We start from the raw sequence: 16,941 nt of genomic DNA on the forward strand, positions 1-16,941 counted from the left end.
AGACATAATGCTGATAATTAGAAGCTCCAAACTAATGGACAGAAGAAGGGTTAGAATAGAAAATGAGAATTAAGATTGCCTGAATATGTTTAGATGTGTACTCCTGAAAATACTCTTGAGGATCTTACATCTGATATTTTTAACTTAGCTCACATATCCTTATAATTATAGTTTGTCCATATTATGAATTCATCAAAAGCTATTTATTTTGAAGGCAATGTTGTGTATGTTTGAGGAGGAGAGCTATAAAAATAAATTAGCAAGGGCCTATCTTCAAGAAGTATATGTGAAAGTAGTAGTATGTTCACATATAATTATCATGTTACATAGAAAAGGATTGACCAGATATAGTCTTATTGAGTTAGATAGATGGAGAAAATCTTTAAGACTGGAACATATAGAATTAATTAGGTTTTTGTGTTTGAAGGGCAATGTTGCCTATCAACTAGACTATTTTGCATGAGATTATAAAAAAATAATAGGTATGAGGTCCAGGTAATTCTATATAGATTGGAAAGATCAAGACAAGTATGGAAATCTCAGAAAATGTCAATATGACTCAAGGGTAAGATAATGGGTCAAAAATGGTGAGAAATAAGGTTGGACAGACAGTTATATTCAGATTATATAGAAAGCCAGGGTAAGGAATTCCAGCATCACTTTGAGTGGTTGGAAGCAATCAAATACCTTGGGACAATTGAAGGTCATGATACAGAGCTCTCTAGTCAGAAAAATAACCTGAAGGCAACTAAATCAACTGCCTGAAAGAGGAAGAAGATTGTATGCTATGCAATATTAAAGCTAGAAATAGATTGGAGAGAGCATGGACCATAGAATTGACCGGGAAAAGACGCTTACTCCTTGGAAGGAAAGTTATGACCAATCTAGATAGCATATTCAAAAGCAGAGACATTACTTTACCAACAAAATTTAGTCTAGTCAAGGCTATGGTTTTTCCTGTGGTCATGTACGGATGTGAGAGTTGGACTGTGAAGAAGGCTGAGCACCGAAGAATTGATGCTTTTGAACTGTGGTGTTGGAGAAGACTCTTGAGAGTCCCTTGGACTGCAAGGAGATCCAACCAGTCCATTCTAAAGGAGATCAGCCCTGGGATTTCTTTGGAAGGAACGATGCTAAAGCTGAAACTCCAGTACTTTGGCCACCTCATGCGAAGAGTTGACTGACTCATTGGAAAAGACTCTGTGCTGGGAGGGATTGGGAGCAAGAGGAGAAGGGGACGACAGAGGATGAGATGGCTGGATGGCATCACTGACTCGATGGACGTGAGTCTGAGTGAACTCTGGGAGTTGGTGATGGACAGGGAGGCCTGGGGTGCTGCGATTTATGGAGTCACAAAGAGTCGGACACGACTGAGCGACTGATCTGATCTGATCTGAAATAGGCATTAATAACTTATATTTGAGCTTCTCTGGTGGCTCAGACAGTAAAGAATCTGCCTGCAATGCAGGAGACCTGGATTTGATCTCTGAGTTGGGAAAATACCCGGTGGAGGCCATGGCAACCCACTCCACTATTCTTGTCTGGAGAATCCCATGGACAGAGGAGCCTGGCAGGCTACAGTCCATGGGGTCACAAAGAGTCAGATACAACTAAATGCTAAGCACAACATACAGATTGCATTTGGCTATGCTTTCCGATTTAAGAGTGCAATGCAGTCTTTAGGTTGTATGTTTAGGAGTCATTTAGAAACAAGTGAATAAATTTTGAGCAGCAGAGACAGCAGGAAAAAAATAAGCAAGCAAACTTTGGATAACATGTATTTTAGAGAAAATAAAAACTTTATTTTTGCAGTACCAAGCAATTCAAGATAAAAAGGCAGAAAACATTAAATCCTTGGATTGGCAAAGTATCCCTTAATCCTGAATTAAGCTACATAAACACACATCATCTAATATTCACAAAATCCTATGATTTATCTATAATTAGCCTCATTGTGCTGATAAGAAAAAGAAGCCAAAATTTAAGTGACTTCATTAAAGACAAAGAATAGGCACCCAACCTAGAACAAAAGCCAGAAATTCTCATTATTGTTTCTCAGTAACCAATTAAGTCCAGAGAGTAAAGGAAAGGAAAAAAATATCCTGAGTGAAGTAAAATAAATACTTGACATTGAAGGTCTAGCTTTACAAAGATGTTGTGTTATTATTTTTTCTTATTGTTTCTCAATGAAAGGGAGACTGAATGAGAATAAGTAAAAATACAAATAAATTTCCAGCATTGGTTTGAGAAATGAAGTTTGTATTTAAAATCTGCCAACTTAACAGAAATTAATGATGAAAGGTACCTTGCAGAGTGAGAAGTTGCTGCTTAGAGGAGAAATTAAAACATGGGGAATACTTTTTAGGACACTGTGATTACAAGTTATTTAGAAATAATGAAATGAATATTGAGCAGGAAAGCAGGCTCTGTCAAGACTCAAGTTTGTAAACTTGAGGTTGAGCCTCCTGTGCCAGCAAGGCATGTCACAGCTGACCCAGAACTGCCAGGAATCCCTTTTTTTTTAAACTTTGAACTAGCTGGCAAATTTTACAAATCTGGAGTTTTCACCTTTTGAAAATGACACCTTTTGCTTGATGGCATCTTTTGAAAATTATAAAAAGGGAAGATGTAGCAATTAGATGGGCTTCCCAGGTGGTACGGTGGTAAAGAATCAGCTTGTCAATGCAAGAGACACAGGAGACACAAGTTCACAAGTTTGATCCCTGGGCTAGAAAGATCCTCTGGAAGAGGAAATGGCAACCTTCTCCAGTATTCTTACCTGGTAAATTATTTGGACAGAGGAACCTGGCAGGTTATAGTCCATGGTGTCACAAAGAATCAGCCATGACTGAGCACAGACCAGACAGAAATTAGATGAGCTAAGTAGCAGCCACTCTGCATTTCTAGAAGCATTTTGCATGGAACTGCTGCTCTGGAGCAGTAGCTGCAGCCCTTGGTATTAGTTTTAACTTGCAGAATCTTAGGTGCCTTCTCAGATCTACTGAATCAGAATCTTCATTTGCACAGTCTCTAAATGTCTGATAAATTTGAGTATCAGGAGTCTGGAGAACCCTAAGAGGTACAGCATGCTAGCAAATATTAAAACTTTTAAAAATAAAATACTCAGTTATGCATTCAAATGCTACAAATTGAGAATTCAACTGGCCTTGTGTATGACCAACCCAGACAGCGTATTAAAAAGCAGAGACATTACTTTGCCAACAAAGGTCTGTCTAGTCAAAGCTGTGGTTTTCCAGTAGTCACGTATGGATGGGAGAGATGGACTATAAAGAAAGATGAGTGCCGAAGAATTGATGCTTTTGAACTGTGGTGTTGGAGAAGACTCTTGAGAGTCCCTGGGACTGCAGTGAGATCCAACCAGTCCATCCTAAAGGAAATCAGTCCTGAATATTCATTGGAAGGATTGATGTTGAAACTGAAATTCCAATACTTTGGCCACCTGATGTGAAGAACTGACTCACTGGAAAAGACCCTGATGCTGGGAAAGATTGAAGGCAGGAGGAGAAGGGGCCAACAGAATATGAGATGGTTGGAAGGCATCACTGACTCAATGGACATGAGTTTGGTTAAATTCTGGGAGTTGGTGATGGACTGGCATGGTTCAGTCCATGGGGTTGCAAAGAGTCAGACACGACTGACCAACTGAGCTGAACTGAATTGTGTATCTGTTAATACGTTGAAAAGATTTCCTAGTATCCATTATTTTAACACTTTATTTTTCATTTGTTTCTTTAATTAAAATGTGCAATTATATTTAAGCCTACTTTCCATCATTTTTTAAAAAGATGCCCAATTGAATAATCAAGTAATAGCAACCCAAATATTCATATTGGCTGTAATGAATAAAAACATAATTAGATTTCAGTAATTTCTATAGAATCCACATTGGAGGAATTTTAAAAGGGTTTCAGTTTCTTTGCTCATATCTCAGTCAATTTCTGCTAATTATCCATTTTAAAGATGTTCAACTCTCTGATAATTCTTTTCAGAAAGTTGAATTGTTTTATTTAATTTCAGTAACAAATTGGCACTTAACAGATAAAATGGCCCATTTGTTGATGGCCCACAAGTACTTTCTCCTGACTAGAAAGATGTACTACCAACTAGAGAAGCTATTACTCTAATTTGAATTTTGGTCACCTTGGCCCATAGGACTGCTGCCTGCATCTGCTCCTTAGTGTTTACTAGCGAATCATTGACTGTTAGTGCAAATTTAATGCTAATTGTTACTTCAGGTTTTCAAATGGCTCAGCAGTAAGACATTAATGATTATTCATGCCTTAAGAAGGGCTGATAAGGGAATGAGATTACATCTTGTACAATTTTAGCTAACAAATTAAAGTGTAAATTAAATTTTCCCTGAGACAGAAAATAACTGACTTGGAAAGCCAAAACAATGAGACATTTCATTCACTTGTGATTTTCTCTTTCCTGTTGTACAGATATTCAGAGTATCAGAGGGTTAACCGTGGACTGGGTCTCACGTAATTTATACTGGATTAGCTCAGAATTTGATGAAACACAAATTAATGTGGCAAGACTAGATGGCTCCTTGAAAACCTCAATTATCCATGGAATCGATAAACCACAGTGTCTAGCAGCTCACCCAGTCAGGGGGTAAAGTATGATTTTTTTTTAAGTTTTTCAAAATTTTATACACCTTTGCTCTGATATTATGTAAAAACTTTGTTGAATTCAGAAGAGACAAACATATACATATGTGTATATACATATAAGCTATACAGTAAAAAAGGCAAATGTGAATATGGACATTATAGGCGATCCCGGGTTAACGATTTCTGCTTTCTGCATGAAATCAAGTTTTTACATATTACTGTAAAATTTTATCAATTTATGTTTATAAAGAGTGACAGTTCAGAATGAGAAAAAGAGAGAGAGAGGCCTAGAAAAGTTGTTAATTTCATTTCAAATACCAGTTGTTAATAACATGTTTACTGTGAGTTGATGTTATGGTCACTGCAGATTAGATCACATTCTCCCATCTTCTGGTTAGTCTTCAGGAATGCATGTAGAGAACTCATGTAGAGCTAAAAGAAAGTCTTTCTCCGTAGTGCTTTCAACAGGAATGATTGAAATGACTTTGTTTCCTTCTCTGGTACCTGATTTTTCTGAATCAAGAGAATTAACATTGATGAATGATTTTAAATGGAAATAATTTACTGTAGTTAAAGTTAAGGGCTTCCCAGGTGGCACTAGTAGTAAAGAACCCGCCTGCCAATGCAGGAGACATAAGAGCTATGGATTCGATCTCTTGTGCAGGAAAATCCCCTAGAGGAGGGCACGGCAATCCACTCCAATATTCTTGCCTGGAGAAGCCCATGGACGTTTGTGGGTGTAGAGGAGAAACAAGTGAGATAATGGGTCTTCAATGATAGGAAAAAGTAAGAGTGGTACTTCTTCCCAGGCAAGTGGCTCAACAATTTGGAGACTTCTTGGAAAAAAAAAATAATCCTGCGCCAATAATTTAATATTAACTTAGTTCTTCAACAGATGTTTCTAGTCAACAAGTAGGTCTATATCTAATATTTTTAAACCATATCTCTTTTGAATTAAGGAAACTCTACTGGACAGATGGCAACACAATTAATATGGCAAATATGGATGGCAGTAATAGCAAGATTCTCTTTCAAAATCAAAAGGAACCTGTTGGTAAGTTTTATTATATATATATATTTTTCACAGTTAATACTGCAGTTTTTAATATGACAAATCTGTACTCATACAATGGATCTTTGCTCTTGAGCCTGAAAGAAAATATTGTAGATTGATAATATAAATTAAATCATAAATTTATTGATTTTATTGAATCTATTTGGTTTATGTAGGGTAGGAAGGAAACATTTTTTTCTGGAGAAGAAGTTTTTTTTGATAAGATAATTTTTTATAGTATCTCAAGTATAGAAGTTGCTTAAAACTTAAGGTAATTAATACATATAATATCTTATTCTCACTGATGAATACCTTATACACCAATTGCTTCAGTGGCAACATGATGTACTGAGGCTTCCTCTGATCATCATTGTTGTGGCATTATTAATAGTTACAATGATTTGAGTTTAAGCCTTTAATATTTAATTTTCAGCAGTTTTCATTTACTCTGCACGGTGTTTATTTAGTTTTTTATTCTACCTTTGTTAACCATTGTAAATCATCACATGAAACTTCATGGTGCTGAAAGAGAGCTTTGAGTCATTCCCATAAATGATTTTTGAAAATCAAGCTATAAGGATTCTTCTAGAAGATAATGTTACATATTTGCACATAGATATCTATACATTATGCTAATCTTTTCAAACAGTAATCACTTTCCTCATCTTCTCTTATACTTCTTTGAGAGGCCTGAATTTGTCATCACAAAGTACCTTTTTAAAAAATCCAACAATGAACCTGGATTTTTATATTATATTAAATGTATATATATAAAAGAAAACCATAATTTTGCTTTGAATTAAATACTATATATTTTTAAATCTTGGAGTAAAATTACTGTACCATGGAGCTTTTCAGCACTAATTTCTTAGTTTTAGAAATGTGGAAATATACTTACTTGAAGTATCTCATTTTTAATAGTGATGATTCAATAAAGGAATAATATTAAGATTTACAATAAATGGGAATTTTTATGTGGTCCATAGAATAAGCCTCTGATGTAAAATGATACTATTAACAACTCTTTTCGGTCCATAGAATAAACCTCTGATGTAAAATGATACTATTAACAACTCTTTTCTTTGGACTGTTGGTTCTAAGATGTGATACACAATTGAAATTCAAGGTAGTATTAGAAATTAAAGGCAAATAGAAATGCTAATACTTCTGTGTAGAAGATGATAGAACAAAAGAAACAAGGGATTCTACAAGATAGGACCCATACAAAGGACTTAATTTGGACTAAAGCAATTTAGTCAGTGCTTATCTGGAGTTGTTCAGAATATTTAAAATGGAAAAGTGAATGTGATTGAAACAGTATGAGCAAATAAAGTTCTTACATTGTAATGCGGTAGCCATAAGTTACACCAAAATAATTCACATGCTTGTTTTTATAATGGGGAAAGCCTTATCTTTCTTAATACTAAATTTCCATTTTCCTACTCAAAATAAATTAAAGAAGAGCTATATATGTATAACTTATGTAAGGAAAGTTTGTAAGGAAAAGAATTACTGCTACTATATATACTTTGTAGTTGGCCCATCAGATGTCATACACCACATACTGTTAACTGTGTATGGATGATGATTCAACACCATCATTTATTTTAAAGGTACAACATCACCATTTAATATTTCAACATCATCATTAAAATTTTAAAATAAATTCAAAATGACACCATTAAATATTAATTTGTGTGAGATATACTATTTTCCCAGAAATAACCCAGAACCTTATTACAAAGCACATTTGAAGTCAGGATTCATGAGTATAGATTGTGAGTTAGATATTCAATAAACAGATTTTCATTATAAGATTTTGTATTCAGCCTGTAGATAAAAATTTGACATTGTTCTTTTTCCTTTAGGGGAACAGGAACCTAAATCACTTTAGATTCCTCTAAGTGAATTTATCCCACTGACCTTAAGCAAATTACAGTTAGCTTGGTTGTACTTGCTTTCCTCATCTGTAAAATCAAGGCAAAATGCCTATTTTTATAAAGTTCTCATGAGGATTAAATGAGGAAAACTTATGAAAAGAACAGCTGGCCTTTTGTAATAGAACCAATCAGGAGTAGTAGTAGAAGGTATATTGGGTCCCATAGACTGGAATTTGAATGATTTGTCTACAATATTAAGTGCGTATAAAAGAATTCAGTGAAGAATAAACATAGAACAAAATCCACAGAAATGTGGCAAAGGAATATATGTAACCAAGTGGGCCTCTGAGATGAACAAACTTTTATGCACATCTGAGGATTTAACTCGATGTTGTCTTGATGTTGATGCTCAGAGGCAAACACGTTTGAAATACTCTTCTGCTCTCAGATTTTGTCAGCATATCTGCCCCAGGGCAATAGACAGCTGTGTCCTCATCTTGCTTTATTACAGGCATTGGTTGCAAGTTCCTCCCAGTAACTTAGGTTACTAGTCATGTTTACCAAGTGTTAAGATTGCTGGTCTCTGTGACGTTAATGACAGGCTGTGTTGTCCATTGGTAAATGCGTTCCTCTTGCTGTTTCTTCTCCCTTCCTTGTCTAAGCTTGTGGTCATTTGGCTCTGTAGGGGAGGAAGAGGCTTTCCTATCACTTTCTAGGTTCTTTTGGCTGGTCTAATGCATATATACCTCGGAGATATTACAGCTTCAGTTCTAGACCACTGAAATAAAGCAAATATGACAATTAAGTGAGTCACACAAAAATTTTTGGTTTCCCAGTGCATATAAAAGTTATGTTGTACACCATACTATAGTCTTTCAAGTGGGTGATAACATTGTGTCTTAAAACAAACAAAGGGTGTACATACCTTAATTAAAAAATACTTTATTGCTAAATTCCTAACCATCATCTGAACCTTCAGCAAGTCATCATAGTAATGGCAAAGATTACTGATCACAGATCAACATAAGAAATATAATGATGTAAAATTATGAGATATTAACCAGACTGTGGCACAGAGACAGGCAGTAGTCAGATGCTGTTGGAAAAAGTGGTGCTAATAGCCCTACTAGGTACAGAGTTGACACAAACATTCAATTTGCAGGAAACACAGTATCTGCAGAGTGCACAGTAAAGCAGAGAGAAATAAAATGAGGTATACCTGTAGTTAAATTCACAGAAGGCAGGAGAAGAAAAACAGGAAAAAAAATTTAATTATGTATATATGGGACCCCCGTAAAAATGAGACCCAAAGAAGTAACGAAAGCAGGAAGCTTTTTTACCTATTAGATAAAGAAAATTGTTTGTGAAGATTTGACAAAACAAAGGGGTTTGAACTTGCAGTTCCAAAGTAATGGAGAGGTAACAAACCTTATTAATACTGCTGTTTGGGCCTTGGATTCCCTATCTCTGGCAATAAGGACACCTTCTATCTTCCTGGTATTAGGAGGATAGCTTTTCATGGGAGAATTAGTCCTTGTTTTCAGAAAAACAAAAGAGGGTCAGTGTATTCTTCTTTTACCAGCTGTTTAAGTAACTTTAAATCAAAATAATTAATATGCCTACATATTCACACTTAGGGGTGGCCTGTCCTCGACCTGTCAGTTTTCTAGCATCTCAGATGTTTCTCAAAAAAGAAAGAACAAGTAAAAATCAGTTGGTCAGTTTATCTACTTATTGACAAGTTTTTTTTCTTTTTAAGCACAGAGTATAAATATAGAATAAATTATTCAGAATGCAACCCTTATTCATTTCAACCTTGTTAATTGCGATTTTTGATCTATCCCAGTAGGCTAGAGAGACTCTTATCTGTAAATTAACTGTAAAAAGTATTACTGCTGAGTAACTTTCTAGCAGGAAATTCTTATCTATATTCAGTTAGTTTAAATTGTTCATTTGTGTGGCACCAGTTAAGATGATGTTTTCAAGATTATTATAGGTGCTATTAAAACAGATTAAAAGCTATGTTCCATAGTAACTGTTTTTCAAGTTGTAGTCTTTTTACTGTGTGTGCTTGAACCATTTTCTTTAAATATATTCACTAATATATTATTTATGAAGTTATGCAAAATACTTAGGTATTTCCGATTTGTTTTCTTTTTTTAAAGTTTTTTTTTTTTCTGTCCATTTTTTTAAATGGGCAATTTAGAGCTGTACTGTAAATAAGCAGACTCTCCTCCCCCCAAAAAAAACTTGTTTTTGGTTTATATACAAATTTAAATGTGATTTATTGTAGTATCAAGGTTAAGTCTCATATGGAAACATTTGATAATGGAAGAATCTTTGAAATACTCCCTAGAATTCATGGCACTGTAATCTCACTTTATAAGATTCTTTTAAAACTATTCCCCTGAGAATATTTCTAAAATGGAATTTTTGAGTCCTATAAATGAACATATGAATGTGTGAAAAAGTAAGCACAAACCTATTTTTGTTTGTATACGTGACTGTCATACCTATGAAATATTATATGCATAGGGATTTTTTTTACTTTTATTTACTTACTGAAGTTCACTGATATTTTACACTTAGGAAACTATTTTAATTTCTTTTTTCATAATGAATCTGTCTGGGCAATCTCTGGCTTAAACTCCTCCCCACTGCATTCCCTGAACCATTTCTATGAAGAAAATTAGGTGATTAGGAAAGGAGGAGATACTTACTGTTAATTGATTTTTCTCCTATGCATATTGATTGTCAGATTATACATTATTTTGGGGAAAAATATATAGGAAAAATATGTGCAAAATGTGAGGAGAAAAAACGATATTCTGTCTGGCAAGGCTGGGGAATGTCAACTCAAAACAATCATTTTCTATCACCCTTTATGAAAGCTATATTCTCACTAAAGTTATTGTGTTTGCATGCACTTAGCCTGGGATGTATGATGATGATGATATAGAATCATCATTTTGGTAACAAAAATAGCGTAATTATTTTGCCTATTTATTAAGGACTTAAAATATGCCAGGTACTTGCAAAATGTTTTCATTAATCATCTCATAGTAATCATTTCTGGAAGGCTTTCTTACTCCTCCTTTATAGCTTCAGAAATTGAGGCTTGTTGAAAGAAATTAGTTGCCTGTCATGAATGGTAGAGTTGCAATTCAAACCAAGTTTATCTGCTTCCAAAGTCATATTAAATCTTAACCATTATGCTATGCCCACAGAGGCTGATTTCATATAGTGATTACCTAACCTCAAGCAAAGATCAAGGAATAAAACCAGTACTCTTTCAAGCATAGAGAGTGGAAAGAAAAATGTACAGCTTATGTACTCCTCAGAAACATGGGGCCAATTAGGACACTGCAGCCAGCTTTTCTAAGCAGCCAGGGGTAGGCAAGCACCAGTTTAACCTCTGTGCCTATTTTGCTGTACAATTAATTATTTCTGAATTTTTAAATGCATATTTTAAACAGTAATGTCACTGATATACTAGGTTTTCTTCTTTTTGCAGAATGGTTTTTATAGTTTAATTTACTGGATTTCCCTTACTTGTTTCCTGTTATATCCTTATGTGTGACATAACTTGAAAGAGAAGTTCATCCTGATCTTATCAAAAGACCCAACTTTACATTTTATGAATGTGCATCACTGAAGACAAAGTAACTGCTACCTAGAGGCAGGTTGGGCTGAATACCTTTGTTTCTGTTAAATACAAATCACCATTCTCATTATCCATTGTCGAACAAAATATTTTCAATTAAGAGTTGTTGCTCTGTCTTGGATGCATTAAACGCTTAGAGCAGTTTGCAGAAGAGGGGGTTTTAATTTACTATTTAAAGTGATTGCCAAGTTTACAATGTTTGCATATTATGAATTTTATCCCTTAAGCCTCATATAAAGAATCTTGACTTGTCAAGCAGCATTTCAATTTTTGGCTTTTTCTTAAGAATCTACTGTACTATATATTTCATTTTCTTGATGTTTTCTCTTCACTATAAATGTGATCCCAACCAAAAGTCATTTGTTTACTCAACTTTCAAATATACCTTCTTGAAGCCTGCCAAACTATTAACTTTTAATTGTTTAATCATTCCAACCCTTATTGTGTATTTGTGGATTTTAAAATTTTTATGGATAGCATTCATAAACACTGCTTAGCATGTCAAAAGAGCTCAAGCATCTCACTATTTAAAAATAAGAATATTTATATATACTTATTACTCAGCACACTTTTATTATGCATGAAGCTCAATCAACATATAAGGCTATGTACCATGAAAGAAATGATAATAATATGTTACCAAAATGACCAGGGGAATTAACAAACTGATATTAAAATTATACATTCATGTACACACAAATAATTTAAATTATTATGTTTTTTAATTTGATCTTTTACTCAAATGTGATGAAGTATTTAAAAAAAAATTATGAAGGGTATTTAGGTTCTAGACTCTGAAAATAAAACCTGGGATACATTATCAAAGTCATAGTCCAGTAAAGGAAAAGAATAGAAACATAAACCGTTTGATGAAGTCTTCTGTAGAGTTAAACAACAACAAAAACACATACCATTAATGAGTACTATTTCAAGACAGCATAAAGATAATATAAGTAGACACAATGAAAAATAGAACAACTCATTCTTTATGAAAAGAAAAATAGAGGAATAAGTTGTTACAAAATTGGTGATATTTTTAAGTTTCAACTGGAATTTGAAGAAGACATACATTTTTGCTTTTGAGTTATGAGAGGAGAAGGGGATTTCCTTAGTCTTAGTAAAAAAGGGAGGGAAAAAAAACAGGTTTATTTATTTATTTAGTTTTTTTAGCATTAGCACTTAACAGTGCATCAAAGATTTACTGTTTCCACTGCAAGATGAACTGGTTCCTAAACTTGTTAGGTACCAGAGTGTAATCAGTCAAACAGGAAATGAAGTCTGTTCCACTTTGGGAAAGGTATGCTCATAATTTTATCTGAAAATTACTAATACATTTCTGGGAGATGGCCCTCTTACTCAGTACGCCTCATCGGTAATGCGGGCATAAATACCAAGGGACCTCGTGATCTAAATTTAGCATGGCGCTGTCATCTGCAAGTGTATTTCTCCCACCTCTGCAGTAGTTGCTTTCCAATATTTCAGGTTATTATTATTGTTTTTTTTATTATAGTCATTACACCTCGAGGATGACAAAGATGAGAGTGTGGAAGATTAACGATCACAAAACTTACACCAAAAAGGGAAGCTCTTCTATATTATATGAAAATCCCTTATAAAAGGCAGTTCATTAACCAAAAATGCTTTATGCATTCAGATTTTCCCCATCTCTCAACAGTGATGGTTTCCAAAGAGAACACTCAGTAGTGAAGGCCACACACTTGTTTTGCATTAGTTTGATACACTGAAAATCAGAACCTTTAAAGCATCTTGTAAATGGGAGAAATGAAACTGGACGTGGGTAGGGGGCTGGGTTTAACAGGTTTAAAAGGGACAAAATCATATTTTGTCTACAATCTGAATTATTCTGTGTGTCTAGGGGAAAAAGTATATAGCCCGAGGAAATGTTTAGGATTATATTGACAGGAACTATAATTTTAAAAAATTGAAGTGACACAATTTAGTGCTTTAAAGATAGTTTGCTTTATTTTACCTATCAAGCTATAAAATATAGTTTAGGCAAAGTAAAAAACTATAGGTTGTTGTCCTTGTTCAGTCACCCAGTTGTGTCCAACTCTTTGCAACCCCATGGATGCAGCATGCCAGGTCTCCCTGCCACTCACCATCTCCCGGAGTTTGCCCCTGTTCATGTGCACTGCATCAGTGATGCCATCCAGTCATCTTATCCTCTGATGCCCTCTTCTCCTTCTACCCTTGATCTTTCCCAGCATCGGGGACATATCCAGTGAGTCATCTGTATAGGTATTAAACCTTTTAAAATGATCTTTTAGAAAAAAATAAAACCACTTCTTAACAAAAGCTTGTCACTAATTCTGGGTTTCTTCTAATTTTGCATGTTATTTTCACAAGGCACATAATTTTTACCAGTCATTAAGAACTTGAATGATAGAATAATTGTCCCAGGTAAAATGATTTATATGAAGGAGAATGGAGGAGATGCTAAAATCTTAACTTGATAAAATAAATATCAAGGAAGTTATTACCTTAGTTCTGTAGCTCTGTAGGTCATCAGTGGCTTCTTAAAGCAGAGTGAATTGAGGGGATTATTTCAAGCAATAATTTAGATCAAGTTAATATAAAAACAATATAGATACTTGCAGTTGGAGAAAAAAATATATAAAAAAAAATTATTTCATCTATCTTCCTAGGTTATTGCATCTATCTTATTCCTTCCAGGGTCTGGCTAGGGCCCTAGAACTTAGACTGACAAAAGACAAAAACAGAGCTTATTAACTTGTGTAGCACACATGCATGTGAGAGAAACACACTGAAGAATAGCTCAAAGGAGTGGTGTGAACATGTGTGTATATCATCTTCAGTCAGTTCACTTAGGTCGCTCAGTAGTGTCTGACTCTTTGCGACCCCATGGACTGCAGCCAGGCTTCCCAGTCCATTACCAACTCACGGAGCCTACTCAACTCATGTCCATCACATCCGTGATGCCACCTAGCCATCTCATCCTCTGTCATCCTCTTCTCCTGCCTTCAATCTTTCCCAGCATCAGGGTCTTTTCCAATGAGTTGGTTCTTCGCATAAGGTGGCCAAAGTATTGGAGTTTCAGCTTCAGCATCAGTCCTTCCAATGAATAGCCAGGACTGATCTTTAGGATTGATAGGTTGGATCTCCTTGCAGTCCAAGGGACTCTCAAGAGTCTTCTCCAACACCACAGTTCAAAAGCATCAATTCTTCAGCACTCAGCTTTCTTTATAGTCCAGCTCTCATATCCATACATGATTATTTGAAAAACCATAGCTTTGATTAGTTGGACCTTTTTTGGTAAAGTAATGTCTCTGCTTTCTAATATGCTATCTAGGTTGGTCATAGCTTTTCTTCTAAGGAGCAAGCGTCTTTTAATTTCATGGCTGCAGTCACCATCTGCAGTGATTTTGGAGCCCCCAAAAATAAAGTCTCACTGTTTCTATTGCTTCCCCATCTATTTGCCATGAAATGATGGGACCAGGTGCCATGATCTTAGTTTTCTGAATGTTGAGTTTTAAGCCAACTTTTTCACTCTCCTCTTTCACTTTCATCAAGAGGCTCTTTAGTTCTTCTTCACTTTCTTCCATAAGGATGGTGTCATCTGTATATATGAGTTTATTGATATTTCTCCTGGCAATCTTGATTCCAGCTTGTACTTCATCCAGCCTGGCATTTCGCATGACGTACTCTGCATATAAGTTAAATAAGCAGGGTGACAATATACAGCCTTGACATACTCCTTTCCAGATTTGGAACCAGTCTTTTGTTCCATGTCCATTTCTAACTGTTGCTTCCTGACCTGCATACAGATATCTCAGGAGGCAGGTCAGGTGGTCTGAGATTCCTATCTCTTTAAGAATTTTCCACATTTTATTGTGATCCACACAGTCAAAGGCTTTAGTGTAGTCAATAAAGCAAAAGTGGATTTTTTTCTGAAACTCCCTTGCTTTTTCAATGATCCAGTTTATGTTGGCAATTTGATAAAGCCATTAATTTGTAGAGAAATAGAAAGATAAAGGGAAAAGGTTTTAGACTTAAAGAAAGTAAGCTATAAGAAGGTAATTACATGAGAAAAACTAAAGAAAGATAAGGGTCATTTTAGTAAATTCCTTTCAGTGCTATCTCTGGGCTGGTAAGAGTCTAGACTTATCTCTGGTGATTAACAGGTAAGCCTCTTCCCACGTGGCTCAGTGGGCAAAGAATCCACCTGAAGTGTAGGAGACATGGGTTTGATCCCTGGGTCAGGAAGATCCGTTGGAGGAAGGCATAGCAACCTCCTCTAGTATTCTTGCCTGGAGAACCCCATGGACAGAGGAGCCTGGGGGGCTACAGCTCATTGAGTTGCAAAGAATTGGATATGACTGAAGCAACTTCAAGGGCGCAGGGGGGCAGAGAGGAGCTACTCCATGTCCAAGGTAAGGAGCAGCAGCTGCACTTTGCTGGAGCAGCCGTGAAGAGATACCCCACATCCAAGGTAAGAGAAAACCAGGTAAGACGGTAAGTGTTGCAAGAGGGCATCAGAGGGCAGACACACTGAAACCATAATCACAGAAAACTAGCCAATCTGATCACACAGAACACAGCCTTGTCTTACTCAATGAAACTAAGCCATGCTGTGTGGGGCCACCCAAGACAGGTGGGTCATGGTGGAGAGGTCTGACAGAATGTGGTCCACTGGAGAAGGGAAAGGCAAACCACTACAGTATTCTTGCCTTGAGAACCCCATGAGCAGTATGAAAAGGCAAAATGATAGGATACTGAAAGAGGAGAGGAACTCCCCAGGTCATTAGGTGCCCAATATGCTACAGAAGATCAGTGGAGAAATAACTCCAGAAAGAATGAAGTGATGGAGCCAAAACAAAAACAATACCCAGCTGTGGATGTGACTGGTGATAGAAGCAAAGTCTGATGCTATAAAGAACAATATTGCATAGGAACCTGGAATGTTAGGTCCATGAATCAAGGCAAATTGGAAATGGTCAAAAAGGAGATGGAAAGAGTGAATGTTGATATTCTAGGAATCAGAGAACTAAAATGGTTGGGAATGGGTGAATTTAACTCAGATGACTGTTATATCTTCTACTGTGGGCAGGAATCCTTTAGAAGAAATGGAGTAGCCATCATGGTCAACAAAAGAGTCCAAAATTCAGTACTCGGATGCAGTCTAAAAAACAACAGAATGATCTCTGTTTGTTTCCAAGGCAAACCATTCATTATCACGGTGATCCAAGCCTATGTCCCAACCAGTAATACTGAAGAAGCTGAAGTTGAATGGTTCTATGAAGACCTACAAGACCTTTTAGAACTAATAGCCAAAAAAGATGTCCTTTCATTATAGGCTACTGGAATGCAAAAATAGGAAGTCAAGAAACACCTGGAATAACAGGCAAATTTGGCCTTGGAATACGGAATGAAGCAGGGCAAAGTTTAATAGAGTTTTGCCAAGAGAACGCACTGGTCATAGCAATCACCCTTTTCCAACAACACAAGAGAAGACTCTATACATGGACATCAACAGATGGTCAACACCAAAATCACATAGATTATTTTCTTTGCAGCCAAAGATGGAGAAGCTCTAAACAGTCGTCAAAAAGAAGACCAGGAGATGACTGTGGCTCAGATCATGAACTCCTTATTGCCAAATTCAGACTTAATTTGAAGAAAGCAGGGAAAACCACTAGACCATTCAGGTATGACCTAAATCAAATC

At 35.8% G+C, this 16,941-nt stretch overlaps 1 protein-coding gene across 3 annotated transcripts in view; it reads left to right on the top strand.

Moving 5' to 3' along the window:
• Positions 1–16,941, top strand: part of LRP1B (LDL receptor related protein 1B) — a 2,173,551-nt gene that overhangs the window by 1,475,212 nt on the left and 681,398 nt on the right. For all 3 annotated transcript variants that reach the window (XM_027561670.1, XM_027561656.1, XM_027561663.1), the window contains 2 exons: positions 4,464–4,638; positions 5,597–5,691. In XM_027561670.1, coding sequence (XP_027417471.1) covers positions 4,464–4,638; positions 5,597–5,691 — 270 coding nt within the window. The remainder of the gene's footprint in view (positions 1–4,463; positions 4,639–5,596; positions 5,692–16,941) is intronic.

The sequence above is a fragment of the Bos indicus x Bos taurus genome, chromosome 2, assembly GCF_003369695.1.
Source record: "Bos indicus x Bos taurus breed Angus x Brahman F1 hybrid chromosome 2, Bos_hybrid_MaternalHap_v2.0, whole genome shotgun sequence".
Classification (NCBI taxonomy): domain Eukaryota; kingdom Metazoa; phylum Chordata; class Mammalia; order Artiodactyla; family Bovidae; genus Bos; species Bos indicus x Bos taurus.